The sequence below is a fragment of the Sorghum bicolor genome, chromosome 3 (assembly GCF_000003195.3).
Source record: "Sorghum bicolor cultivar BTx623 chromosome 3, Sorghum_bicolor_NCBIv3, whole genome shotgun sequence".
Classification (NCBI taxonomy): domain Eukaryota; kingdom Viridiplantae; phylum Streptophyta; class Magnoliopsida; order Poales; family Poaceae; genus Sorghum; species Sorghum bicolor.
Window position 1 is genome coordinate 57,177,846 of NC_012872.2, and position 14,436 is coordinate 57,192,281.

At 43.7% G+C, this 14,436-nt stretch overlaps 2 protein-coding genes across 2 annotated transcripts; one reads left to right on the top strand and one right to left on the bottom strand.

The window, feature by feature from the left end:
* LOC8058210 (peptide deformylase 1B, chloroplastic) lies at positions 397–3,858 on the bottom strand. The gene is made up of 7 exons (XM_002458167.2): positions 3,568–3,858; positions 3,301–3,439; positions 2,768–2,960; positions 2,382–2,492; positions 1,215–1,277; positions 799–909; positions 397–706 (listed from the first exon to the last, which is right to left on the bottom strand). Exons 1-6 carry the CDS (start codon positions 3,755–3,757, stop codon positions 811–813), a joined length of 795 nt encoding a protein of 264 aa, XP_002458212.1. The 5' UTR covers positions 3,758–3,858; the 3' UTR covers positions 397–706; positions 799–810.
* Positions 10,416–11,695, top strand: LOC8054933 (myb-related protein 305). The gene is made up of 2 exons (XM_002455978.2): positions 10,416–10,635; positions 10,791–11,695. Exons 1-2 carry the CDS (start codon positions 10,473–10,475, stop codon positions 11,507–11,509), a joined length of 882 nt encoding a protein of 293 aa, XP_002456023.1. The 5' UTR covers positions 10,416–10,472; the 3' UTR covers positions 11,510–11,695.

The following is a 14,436-nucleotide window of genomic DNA, read 5'->3' on the forward strand; positions in this document are numbered from 1 at the left end:
AGTCAACCAGCCAATAAAATAGATGTGGCGTATGAAGATTATATCATACATACAAAAGTGTAACTGATCAGGTACAAAAATGCAAGCTCTCGGGATGAACTGGAACATGAAAATAAACCACATCCATTAACTATGATTCTGGGATACTAGAAATGCCAGTTTCACAAAGAACGTCACCCGCTGTTTGCATCCCATTAATCAAACAGATAATAAATCTTTATATGTTGATCCCAGGGAGGGGTGGGGTGATTTACCCTAGGTACACCCCCAGTAAAAGATGCAGCCTAACTAATCCAGTCACTGATACATGATGCATTGGCATGTTGTAAGGGCCAGCTACAGATTTATCTCACTGTTAGAAATTCTGCATGTCTCTGTGATACGTTTATTAAGAAATTTGGGAGACAAAGAACTCATTATATTATTAAAAATGGATAAAACAGGCGGTACACTATGTCCTTATCCTAAGAGTCACAAATATGAGAAAATATTATAGACATAAGCACCACACACAAAACCTCATTTGTAACTAATAAATTTGTTGTCTCTAGTTCCATTGATATTGCAAGAAATTAGAAATAGCAAGACTGCCAACACTGCAACTAAAGTATTGGGTGTGGTACTGGTATAACCAGCTGTCCCAGAAACTCTTCAGTCTAATGCTCAGCTAGATGATCTGTTCCAATATTTGCAAAATTTCCCGAGTCTGTCCACAAAACGGAAAAGAAATTTTTCTTAGAATCACCAAATAGAGCATGCAAAGTCAACAAAGTACAAAGGTATTGAGATGAAACAAACCTGCTACAGCCATCATCTTGAAAAACTAAAGACATCTTTTGCACCCTCGTAGTTCTCAACAGTTTCAGGACTCGCTAGTCCTGTTCTTTCCTCGTATTTCTTCTCTAGGTTCTTTTTTTGGTTAAAAAGAAAGTAAGTAAAAAGGAAAGAGCTATGAATTAATGTACCAAAATTTGTAAAATAAATATGAATTTTTGGTTATACGAAAGGCAGCTTAAGCTGACGTCATAATGAAATGGATGAGGTATACATGCAGACTAGGAATCTTATGAGTATTAGGTTGAAGGTTCAAAATCATGCACTTACATCCAAGGGGAATGATATATGCTAAAAATGTAAATTAGAACCCACAATGATAACAGCTAATACAAAATTAAAAAAACAACAACTTAAATGCACTCAAAACCACTGCTAACCTTCAGTTCCTCACGTACGGTTTCAAGAACATCCATTGTCATTCTATCAAAGAAAAGAATCCCCTGCAAATCCCAAACAATCATTAAGAATCATGGTGATAACCCACCGGTCAAATAGGCATAGCTTGATGACATATTCCCTTCATTTTGTTAATCTGCAATTACAGTATTGGCCCTTGCATGCAAGTTACAACTTAAACCACTAACTTCTATCATATTAAACCTATCATATTTTTGAACTTCCTTCTATGGCCCTCAAACGAACTTTCATTCATTCTATGGCCTTCCGTCCGATTTCAGCACTTAACGGTGTTAAGTGGAGGCTAAAAAGACCATAATGCCCCTGGCGTGAAAAAAAAATCGCAAACTTTGGTTTGTTTCTTGTATCTTTTGAGTAATAGTAAACAAATAAATTGACAATTTAGACATTATAACAGTACATATTTGGATCACAGTAAATATTTGGACAGCATAATAGTACAGTATGTGCTAAAAAATTTCATTTATACAAGAAACAAACAAAACTTTTGCGAAAAAAATTCACGCCAGGGGCATTACGGTCTTTTTACCCTCCACTTAACACCGTTAAGTGCTGAAAACGGACGGAAGGTCATAGAAGGAATGAAAATTCGTTTGAGGGCCATAGAAGGAAGTTAACAAAAAGGGCCATACAAGGAAGAGCCATTTTTTTTAGGGCCATACAAGTAAATCTCTCTATTAGATATTACAAAGCAACAGAAAAAATAAATTTCAGTAATATCAATTTTGCATGCCCAATCTAGGCGTCTTTTGTGTAATGCTGGTTAAATCTGAAAGTACCTGACAGGAAGGAACTCTAGGATGACTTAAATTTGCATCCAGAGTTAGTATGTAACAGCAAATGAAAATTAGCATATATGAATATCACAAGGATGTATTTCTTAAAAAACGTGTAGATTGATTATGATATTAAGTGTACTTCCATATTTCCGTTTGGCATCAACTAAAAGTCCATTGGGTTCTCATTTAAACAGAATGAACATATCCCTCCATCATGACAATCAACAAATCATGAATCATCAGTTTGTTGTGGACCATTGCATATGCTAGAGACAAAAGGATACCCTAACTCAAAGCGTTGCTGGAAAACCTATGTGCATGGACCTGACAATTCGCTCAGATACATACCAGCAAATGATCAAACTCATGCTGGAAAACTCTTGCAGGTAGACCAGATAATTTTACTTTGATCTTAGCCCCTGTAACATCTTGAGCTTCAATTTTCACGCTTTCTGGTCTCTGCAAGAGCACAATGGCCACTAAGTTAGCTTTGTTCATCAATTGTGCACTCTTCGGTTGGCATATATACGGAGGCTGACAATTGCAATACAAATTACCCAAATCACATACTAAGTTAGCATGTCAAAACCATGTAACAAGTGGCGAAATAAATCATAAATGTGACACAAATTACGCAAAATATTATTATAGTAAGCATCACACTAAGGTCAAATAAAGAACAGTTAAGGTCTTATACAATGTATAAAAGAATTTGTACGGCAAACTATTCTTACCAGCACATTGCCATATATTCCAGGAAACGATAAGCACCCTTCTTCAAACACAAGCAATCGTTTCGCGGACTTGTATACCACTGGGTTGACAAGAACAATCTCCTCTCCTTCCCCCTTCACCCCAGCAGGATTGAATACCATAAGCTGCACATTTACTCCAACTTGTGGTGCTGAGAGACCAATGCCATCGGTCCTGTACAAAATCCAACTATTTAACTGAACCAGTACAGCTTCTAATAAGTCCGGCATAGTTATATCTCAAATCACCACAGGCAGCCATATTATTGGGTGTCAATCGGCTTTTCATTAAATAAAGTTCTCATCAACGTAGCAACTACCCACCATTTCCTTACCCTCAATTCTCTAGTCATATGGGAATTCAGTGAAAATAACCCCTAGCTGAGTAAATTATAGCATGCATCCAATGAAAGCATAGGCACTCATATTTCTTTGAAACGGCAGAAAATTGAACTGTTGCAACACATTTACAAAGTGAAAACAGACGTGCTGCAAGGCTCAGAATCCGCACTCACTTGTACATAACGTCGAACATCTCATCGGCCAGGGCGCGGAGGTTGGCATCGAACGCGTTGATGCGCTTGTTGCGCGCGCGCAGGATGGGGTCGGGGTATTTGACTACCTCGAGTGGCGATTCGAACCGGAGGTCAGTAGCTACAAACCGTGAACAGAACATCAACGAAGTAATAATAACTAAGATAAGTCGAGAGAGAGCAAACGCGAAGTTGTCTAGTAGGCGGAGGGCTTGAGGTGAGGGGGAGAAGGCGGCGGCGGCGGCTAACCCGTGGCGAAGTCTTCGGCGAGCGGGTCCGCGGCGGTGGAGGAGCCTAAGCCGCGGCGTGCGCGTGCGACGAGGGGCATGGCCGGGCCAGCGCGGCGCAGGGGTAGGGGCAGCGCTCCGGAGCGCGCGGCCAGGAGCGGGCGAGAGGAGGCCAATAAGGTGCGGAGGCGCGGGCAGAGGCCAGCGGCCATGGGAGCGGCGCCTTCTCCCTTCGGCTTCGATTTTTTTGGGCGTCCGGCAAGAGGCGGTGAGGAGTGGCCGGAGCCGGGAGGGTGGGCTGAGCGAGGACGCCGCGAGAGGTAAGACGCCCTCGTGGGTTCGTGCGCGTGGCTCGCGCCTGACACCTCTGACTGCCGAACGATCGTCATCGGACGGCCACCAACTCGCCACAGTGTGACTGGGCAAGTGGGGCCCGGGCCCACTCCCAGTCGCTCGTCCTCGTCTGGCCGAAGTCCATTTTCGTTTCGTTGGGCTCTACAGATTTAGGAAATACAGCCTAATAAGATGTGGAACATGGCTGGGCCCAATATACTCCCGAAGGTGAATTTTCATTTGTTGGGCTCTACAAATTTACAGCCCAACATTTTCCATGTTCAGTTCAACAGAACAGCTCCTCGCAGTCGCAGGTGATAGACTGATAGATAGTACTCCCCTACATCCCAAAAAAAAGATGCAATTTTGTTCAAAAAAAAAGATGCAATTTTAAGTTCGAATGGATCAAATTCTCTTAAGTTTAACTAAATCTAAAAAATCAACATTTATGTATTTAAATAAATTTACTATGAAAACATATCTCATAATAACTAATTCAATATATACCTAATGTTAAAGAGCAAAAAAAACTATTCTGTTTTTTGTCCACCTCTTCTGTGACTAATAATTCGTTAATGGTAATATGATATGAAAAATACCCAAAGCTTTATGAGGTAACCTGAATAAGAATTTCTACACCAATCCTGTCATGTTGGGTTCTTGTCTTGAGTAGTCTGATGTAGGAGTACTAATCTAAATAAAATAATAATAATAAATAAAAATTAGGCTAATATAAATTAGACAAAGCCAATTTTTTTCTCAACGGGAGTGGTCTTCGGCTTTGTTTAGTTTCAAATTTTTTGGCAAAATGAGCACTGTCGCAATTTCGTTTGTATTTAACAAATATTGTCCAATTATTGATTAACTAAGTTTAAAAGATTTGTCTCACAAATTATAGGCAAATTGTGTAATTAATTATTGTTTTTATCTATATTTAATGCTCTATGCATGTACCGTAAGATTTCATGTGCATGAAATCTGGAAAATTTTGCAAAATTTAGGGGGTGTTTGGGACTGCTCTGCTCCACGTTTTTCAGCTCCGCTCCACGTTTTTTAGCCAAACGGTTTCAGCTCCACGCACTCAGTTCGAGGAAAAAGGGTGGAGTTGTGAGAGCACCTGAGGCTGTCTCCAACAGAGCAGCCAAAGCATGACCCAAACGCATTTTAGGTAGTGCATAGTGTTTTGGGTATCAAAAAATAGTCTCCAACAACATATGCAAATAGAACACCCATTTTGGGTAGCAGCTGAGCAAGAACGCAAATATGCGTCCTCTCTCTCCCGCGGATGCAATCCTGTTGCGCCAGTAGTGGTGGGCCCAGACGTCGAGATGGAGACAACGATGACAACACGCCGGAGGTTGGCCGCGCTGCAGCGGTGCCGGTGCTCCTCCGTGCGTCTCCGTTCGTCTCGGCGAAGCTCCTCCGTGCATCTCGGCGAAGCTCCCCACGCGCTCGCCTACGCCGGCCGCCCGAAGCTCCCCACGCGCCCGCCCGCGCGGCGGCCGGCCGGAGGTCACCCGCGTGGCGGCGGGCCGAAGCTCCTCCGTGTGGTCACAGCGAAGCTCTCCCATGCACTTGCTCGTGCGCTCAGGCCAAATCTGGCCCACACCTTCTTTCTCGGCGAGCTTGGTCGCAGTCGCTTCCTCTTCTCCAGCAAGCTCGTGGGCGAGGAGGGGGTGGGCGGCGCATGCAGTCGCTTCCTCTTCTCCAGCAAGCTCGTGGGCGAGGAGGGGGTGGGCGGCGCATGCAGAGAGGCGAGAAGCAGGAAGGGAGTTTTGCGGACCAGGGAGGAAGACGAGTGGACAGGGCTCTCTTTGCCTTCCGGCTGTTGGAAAATAAAGTTTTTGGGTCCGTAACCCATTCGCTGTGCAGGACCTAAATCCTGGAATGGGTCGCCATTTTGCCTTTTCGCTGTTGGAGTCAGTCTAAAAAGGTACTACACAAACTCCATTTTTTTGTGGAGCTGCTCTACAGTAGAGTTTGTGGAGCAGAGTTTGTGGAGCGGTCCCAAACACCCCCTTATTATAAACTAAACAAGGCCTTCGTCGTCGTCCATCCGTCTGTCGCTAAGTGTTTTGCGGCCAATTTCACACCCATTAATTCACATCACATTATTGCAGAATAGAGCTTTGGACGATGCTCGGAATCTACAATTGTCTCGGCTTTTTTACGCCCCGGGTTAAAAAGACCTTTAGTCCCGGCCCGTAACACGTGTTGGGACTAAAAAGACTTTTTTTGCACCTCAAGTAATTTTTTTATAAAAAAACTCCATGCACATAAAGCTACTCCGTACCGCTCTAATCTATCTCGACATGTGAAGTTGACCTACTATCTGTATCGAACTCCAATCTACCATGACATATGGAGTTGACTCACTATCATAGGCAAACAGGAAGGAAGACTAGCTATATATGTGTCGACGTAAGCAAGTTCGTATGGTTATGGAGACAAGTCAACGGTTACACTTACACCGAAGCTATATGGGTTTAATTAAATTTATGACATGTTCATCTACAGTCCATTTAGAACACTTGACGATAGTTTCAAACTTTCGATCAGTTCATAAATGAATTAGTCTATATTATATTTATATATTTATTATCTATTAAGCACATAGAGCATTTTATTAGTATGTTACTCACTCACATGCCTATATAAGTTAGAGCAATGTATCTAGATATAGCATGACAGTGCAAAGTACTATCCCAAAACGAATATGATTGTTAGATAAATCATTAATCCTCTTATGCTCATACAAGTTAGAGTGGCTAGAATAGTCGATGCATAGCAAAGAGTCCAGTTCGAAGATGAATTCGAACACATGACGTGATTATTAATAAATCGAAGCTATAAGTCGACAAGATGACCGTATAACATGTGTACTCCCTCCATATCATAATTAGATGACGTTTAGGATATAAGTACGATTACTAAGAGATGATTAATTAATTAAGGGTTAGTTTTCCTATTTTGCCCTTATTAATTACAGTGAAGGTGCCAATTATACAACAATCCATTCCTGAGGCATGAGCTCCATGGTTCCATCTCTAGCAGCCACGGTATTTTTTGTTGCCACAATTTTTGCATGGCGACTTCGGCACTACGCACCACCTCGTCCGAATCCTGCATGACGGAGAGCAGCGGCGGCAATCTCTTCAATCGAGGAGACCATTCATGCGAACGGGCGGCCATGCGAACATGTGGCGTGTGTGCGTGGCTAGGGGTAATCGTGTCCAAAGTTAACCTTGATTCTGTGAACGACATGTTTTGTCGCAAACAGTCTGACCTCCAGAACGTCATCAATTTAAGATACGGAGGGAGTACAATAGTAATTTTTTTTAATATATATTTAGTTAAATTTAAAATAGTTTGACTTAAAGAATCCCCATATTTTTAGGACGGAGGGCCGGGGTAGCGTTCATCCCTTTTTTTTCTGAAAAAATGATAATCGGTTTTCTTCCACCAACAAAACGTGCACTACACGTACGCCGGTAGCACCGCAGGGGCCCGCCAGGCAGCCACGTACGTTCTTCTTCGAGTCACAATCTCAGCACTCTCGGCGATGGATCATTCATCCCTTCTGGAACTGGAAACCCCTCCACCACGGATCGGGCTAGCTGGTGGTTGCCAGTAGCCTAACCGATATTATTACCAGTTCCATGAGTGGGGCTCGGTGGAATCACTTCCATTTTCAGGAAGCTACGGCACGACGAGGCAGGAGTAGGATGATGCGACGTGATCAAGCGATGCGAGGGTAAACACCCGGCTGGGAGAGCTACGCGTGTACTACAGGCTTGCTGTGCACGTGATGGAAACCGACTCGTGCCGTCGTCGCGCCGATCCGTCGCGCGGGCACCGATCGAAAGCGAGAGCCGGCCTACGACGCACCACGCTCTCGGCCGATGTGTGATCAGTGATCACTGGTGTGCTTACGCGATCGATCGATGCATGAGACTCCAGCTAGTGTTGAGTGTTCTACTTTCGCTGGTAAGCTGCGAGAAAGGAAAATACGTATTCAGCTTGATCGCTTAGTTAGTTATTATTTACTCATTCGTTCCTTCCGAGCAGTTCTGAGCTGGACTAGTTGTACGCGTCGGGAGCAGCGCCTCAAACGAAAGCAGCATTTATCTTTCTTTCTTTTTTTTTTCTGATTATTTATCGCCGGTTCGTCGTCGATGGTGAAATAGGACATGATGAAGCTTATCCTATCACTGTTTATTTTCACCGTGAAAAAGGGTAAAACTGACGGTGGAAGTGATTTTAGACTCAGTGGTGATGAACTTTGTGAAACAGTGGTTCCATCGTAACCAACCAATTTTAATTAGATTCTTTTTTTTTTTGGATTGCAGGTGCACGTCTCAGTCGACAATATATTCATCCATGCATGCGGCTGATCCGCCCGGAGCTGATATATGATGAGCTGTGGAGCTCGTCTCCCCTCTCCGCCTCCTGAATCCGGATCAGGCAGGTGGCCTAACCAGCTCCAAGGATTAGCTAGGCTAGGCGGCGCGCGTCACGCACTTCCGTAGGTATGCAATCGCACGAGGCTCCTCCCGCCCCCGCTAGTAAACATGCACAGTGCGTGGCCACATCATTCCAGGCACCAAGACGTGATCCAATCGAGCGATGCGATGCGATGCGAGGCTGGCTGGCTGGGACTGGGAGAGCTACGCCTATACGCAATTGTATGGGATATATAGGGCGCTATGCACGTGGCGACCATGGGAGCAGATGAGTCGTCGTCGCCGCGCGCGCGCCGATCCGTCGCGCACCGAATACGAGAGCCTCTACGCCGTGCTACTGTACTACTCTGCCGGGCCGTGCCAGCCCGTTGCTCATCTTTAGCTACGATCACTGATGTGCTGCGCTTGCATGAGCTAAGATTACAGGCTTACAGCTGTGTGCATGTGCTCTTCATTCCACTAGCATGCTGCGAGGAGAAGTGCTGATCTCAATCCGATGCTATCTACACTCTACAGTAGTTCTGAGTTTGCACAAAAATATTTGGACACTATACAATACTCCCTTCATCCACAAAAGAGTCAATTTCTAGAGTTGTTCTAAGTTATTTTTTTTTAAAAAAAAAATTGACCGAATTTATAGAAAAAATGCTAAGATTTATAGTATCAAATTAATATCATTAGATTCTTCATAGTTTGACTGACACAGATTCTAAGAATTGATTCTTTCGTGGACAAAGAGAGTATAAAATTATGACTTGTTTGGTCCTAATATAGAAAACTTGAATTGGCTGACCTGTTTTTTTTTTTTTTGGAGGATTGAATTGGATAGTTCACAGCTGATAGTTAGCTACCACAGTTAGCAGTTCAAGCTTTTCTGCAGTTGAATGTTGAATTGGCTGATTTTTTTTTTGAACTCTAAAAAAACTGGGGTTGGGACGATCTTGTAATTTTTCTCTATGTGATCCATGGTTTCGAGTTGACTTAGGCTATGTTTCGTACGTTCAACTTTCTGAAAAGTGTTTTTATATTGTAACGTTAACAAAATAGATAGAACCTAATGTTGCTTTTCGAAAAATGTATTTATGTAGTATAATTTTTCACATCTCCTTATACCTATGCTAGAAATAGCCCTATGCAACTAGTGATGCCAGAAACCAGGAAAAGAAGAGCGGCGCAAGTTGAGGATTCGCTTCCAATTCAATAAAGAATCATTGTTTGTTGTACCGCACAACAAATAGAACAGACGAGAGAAGTGGCATGCACGAGAGAACCGGGGGTAAAAAACAACCGTGTGTGGTGAGCTCCAAAATGATGCTTCCCATTGTGGCACTGAGAGCAGTTTCTATTTTTATAGTTGGGGCTCATTTTCTTCCTTTTGGCGTCACCATGTAGTGGAGAGCCTTGGACTCTATTTCTAGCTTTCAGCTTGTACCTTCTTTAGATGAGTGAAAATAAATACTTCATCAGTTCTATAAAAAGTGTCATTCTCACTTTCTAAAAAGTAAAAAAAAAAACTTAACCAAATACATATATAAGAAAATATTAATATTTATAATATATAATTAATATCATTAGATGATCAATCTTTGAATATATTTTCATAAAAATATTAAGATGTTGTTAAATCTAGCTAGACTTAAAAAGTTTGACCAACATGAATACTGTAGCGATATTTCTTTAGAGGCCGGAGGAATAGATGTTTCACAATTGTTTCAAGGGAGGTAAAGAAAGACGATAGATTTTATATATAGTTATTCAATCAAATAGTTTACAACGTTTTTCATAATATATACTGGCTCAATATATCATCGCTAAACCAAAATAGAATCAGACTTGTGTGCTTCCGCAAATGGAAGTGCCTCAAAACGAAAGCAGCCTTTCTCCTTTCCCAATCGAGACAAAGGCTTCGCACATCACAGGCCGCAAAGAGCTAGTGGTTCAAACAAGAGCATGTGCGTGACAACACGTACACGCGTACCGAGTACCGACCCACGCGCGCCACGTACACTAGCCCGGCCGGCTCGCCTATATATAACCACCGGCGCCGAACGATCTAATCCACGAATCGCGGCGTTGTTCAATTTCGATCGACATCACAAAATCCACGCACAAAACAAGGAGCCTATACTAGATGACGACTACGACTACGAGGGTGGCCAGCAGCAGGTCGTGCGGCGGCGACGATGAGCCGGCGGTGCGCAAGGGGCCGTGGACGCTGGAGGAGGACCTCATCCTCGTCAGCTACATCTCCCAGCACGGGGAGGGCTCCTGGGACAACCTCGCGCGCTCAGCTGGTAAAGCTAGCTAGCCCCAATCGTGACCCATGATGCATTCACCAATTTCAATCCTTTGCATGCACGCATGCTTTCGTTCATGAGCATAATGATTTGAAGCTTGGTTTTATTTGCAAATGGGCGCGCAACTGAATAGTTTGTGATTTCGACGACAGGTCTGAACAGGAACGGCAAGAGCTGCAGGCTGCGGTGGCTCAACTACCTTCGGCCAGGGGTGAGGCGGGGCAGCATCACGGCGGGGGAGGACACGGTGATCCGGGAGCTCCACGCGAGGTGGGGGAACAAGTGGTCCAAGATCTCCAAGCAACTCCCCGGCCGGACCGACAACGAGATCAAGAACTACTGGAGGACCAGGATCCAGAAGAAGAAGAAGCAGCATCAGGCACCCATGGCGACGACGACGTCGACGCAGCAGCAGCAGCAGGAGCAGGAGCCGTCGACGACGACCGTCAGCTCCGGCGGCGCCACCGGGGACTACTACTGGTGCACCAAACCCGCGGACCCCGATCTTCAGCAACAGCAAGCGTACTACTGCCAGAAAGCCGCCATGGCGGCAGCTGCGACGACGAACAACGTTAACGCGGTCGCCGTCAGCAGCGAGGGCGCGGGAGCGTCGTCGCCGGCGGCGCTGACGATGAGCCAGGACAGCTCCACGGCGGCCGGAGACTGGTACACGCAGCACCAGCAGACGACGACCTACCCCTACTACTGCTCCGAGCTGAGTTTGGTTGCCGGCGGCGGCCACGGTGAAACAACGGCCGGTCTGGACGCTCTGACGATGCAGTTCTTGTCGTCACACTTCACTGCCAGCTTTTGGACCAACGGTAGTGTGGACGATTTCTGGGAGACGAAACCGATTACTGATGCGTTCTGAAATACACTTATACATCCTACTTACTTCTGAAACTAGCTAGAACGGACAACAAAAGGGAAGAGAACATATGTATTGATCAATATATAGAACTATATAGAAGCGTTATATATATGTATATACCTTGTACTATAGTCTATAGAGAGTACTTTGTGTGTGATACTTGATATGACGATCTCACTTTATTTTTCATTATTGTGGTTCTTGCATTGGATGAGGTTAAGCTCCTCTGCATTCTGCATTTCTGAGTTCTTGCATTGAATGAAACTCCATATCATATATCCATGGTCATCGATTCATGGAACCACGATAAAATGATGCTCTTGGTGGCTTGTTGCTAGCATTTGTTGATTGAAAAAAAAAACTGAACATGGGATCTAATAACCAATACACATGCACGTACGTGTCACTTTCTAATTTCTGACCACTCTCTGAAATCGGCAACAATAGGGATCGAGAGATGGACCCTCGTGCCCACTGTCGTCTCAAACCGTGGTGGCTGAAGATAGAGCTGCCAGCTGCCCCAAGAATCTATGGCCGGCAGTAGCTGCTTCAATTCGATTGTTAGGCGAGCAGCGAGCTGAATGCTCATCTCTCTGATCGTTCTTTTCCTCGTCATGATGTGTCAATGTCACGTGCCTAGCTAGTCTTTTTCTATCCCAAGCTCTTCCCAGTAGGTGATGGAATGCACATCACATTTAGCCAGATGTAGAAGTGGGCATCCGGCATTTTCGGGAGCGATGCTTGAAACAGGAAACTCGGCACGAGGGGAAACTAGCTAGAGATGATCGAGTGAGTGGCTGAGGAGCTCTGTGATTGTATACGTGCTCGATCGAGCTGTCCGTCTCCAAGAACAAACGAGTGGGCGCACATGCGTCTGCCCTAGCTAGACCGGCCGCGTGCAGGAAAAGCAGACTAGCTTAGCTTGCAGTTGCAACGAGTGGAGGTGAGCGTTCGCGTCATCAGTTTTCTTTTTTCTCATCATCGGGGGCTTCAGTTCATCAGATCAGAGACCGCTACTGATATATTTTATAAATTCAGACTTCAGGGCCTCCAAATTAAAGAAGAGGTGGAAGCATAAGGCCACAGCACGGTCAAGAATCTACTACAGTAGTTCTCAGGATATAGAAGCATGTTGTGTTAGCTATCGGATACAGAGGAATTGGAAAACAGAGCAGGGACGGGGAACGGACGAGACCTACTTTAGCAAGTTTGTACATACAGTAGTAGTTTGATACCCCTCTCCCAATGGGAGAGACGTTTGATACCCCCGCTGGGCCTCACACGTTCACCCATTCCGGCCCAGACGGGGCTACTCTTGGTCACGGCCCGGGATGGTTTTCCATGCTGGGAGCCTGTTGTCGCCGCTTCCTGTAGCTCGTCGTGCTCGTCCGGCACTTGAGCTCTGCTTTCAGAGGCAGCCGATGGAGAAGCAGTAGTCGTGACATCTCCTCCATTTTGCGCGCCTAGATGAACCCAGACATCCACGCGAGGAAATTACTGTTGATAAGCCATGACATAAAGTACTATTAAATGATTTATTGTGAGAGAAAAACACTGTTAAATGATTAGCTGATTTGGTTGATAAGCTCAAGCGAACAACGTAGACGGTAATAGAAGAACAAGTCAAATTGAGTCTACTTTCCAGTTCACACAACGCTTGGCCACACCAACACCACAATATTACATGGGACATTTTTAAGTACGCTCTAACTGTCCATGACTCATGTAGAGTTGTTCGCTGGTCTGAAAAGCTATGATTAAAAGTACTGTTTGCTAATTTATTATGAGAAAAAAACACTCCTGGCTAGAAAAAAAGTGCAGCTTATAAGACAATTGAACGGAGACGTAGACTCCGTTTGGATGTTAGGGGGATGAAGTTTGGCACCGTCACATCAGATGTTTGATGCTAAAGTATGTCTCATATTTCAGGAACGTCTATGTTTCATAAACATAAATATTCTTGTTCCCATAATATAAAATCACACCCTAAGTTTTCTTTCCCATTGTGCGGGGACGAGAGCAGGAACATAGCTGCTAAGGGTTAATTATAAAACTAATCACATGAGAGTTAATTCGCGAGACAAATCTATTAAGTCTAATTAGCCACGACTTATACAATTAATTCTACAATTAACGCATGTTGAGCCTTCCTACTTAGTGCCTGTTTGGTTTCCTTGCTAAACTTTAGCTAGCTAAAATTATTTTAGCTATTTTTGGGTGACTAATGGGACTAAACTATTTTAGTTCCTTTTAGTCAATGTGTTTGAAACTTTAGCTACTAAAGTGACTAAAGTTTAGCTAGCTAAAATTTAGCAAGAGGAACCAAACAGGGCCTTAGCATCCGAACATAGCTAAGGATCAAAGGGGGTTCATGGAAAATTTTGCAAACAAATTTAAGATTTCCCGTCACATCGAATCTTGTGGCACATGTATAAATCATTAAATATAGATAAAAAAATAACTAATTGCATAGTTCGTCTGTAAATTTTGAGACGATTTTTTTAAACCTAGTTAGTATATAGTTAAATAATAACTATCAAATACAAACAAAAGTACTATAATAGTAAAAAAAATCACTAAGGGCACTCCCAATGCAAGACTTTATCATAGAGTCCAAGACAATTAATTACATAATATTTATGGTATTTTGCTGATGTGGCAGCATATTTATTGAAGAAAGAGGTAGAAAAAATAAGACTCCAAGTCTTAGACTAGTCTCAATGCATGTTTCATGATAGTGTCATGCACATTAAATAGGGTGCCACATAAGCAAAATTGCTGACTTGGCAAGATCATTAAATGAAGGAGTTTCATGAGATGAGAGAGGAGTTTCATCCCCATAAAACTCTTGTGGCTCGGTTACCTAGTTTATAGTCTTGGTAACATGTCTCATGAAACTATGCATTGAGACTGACCTTATTTAGACT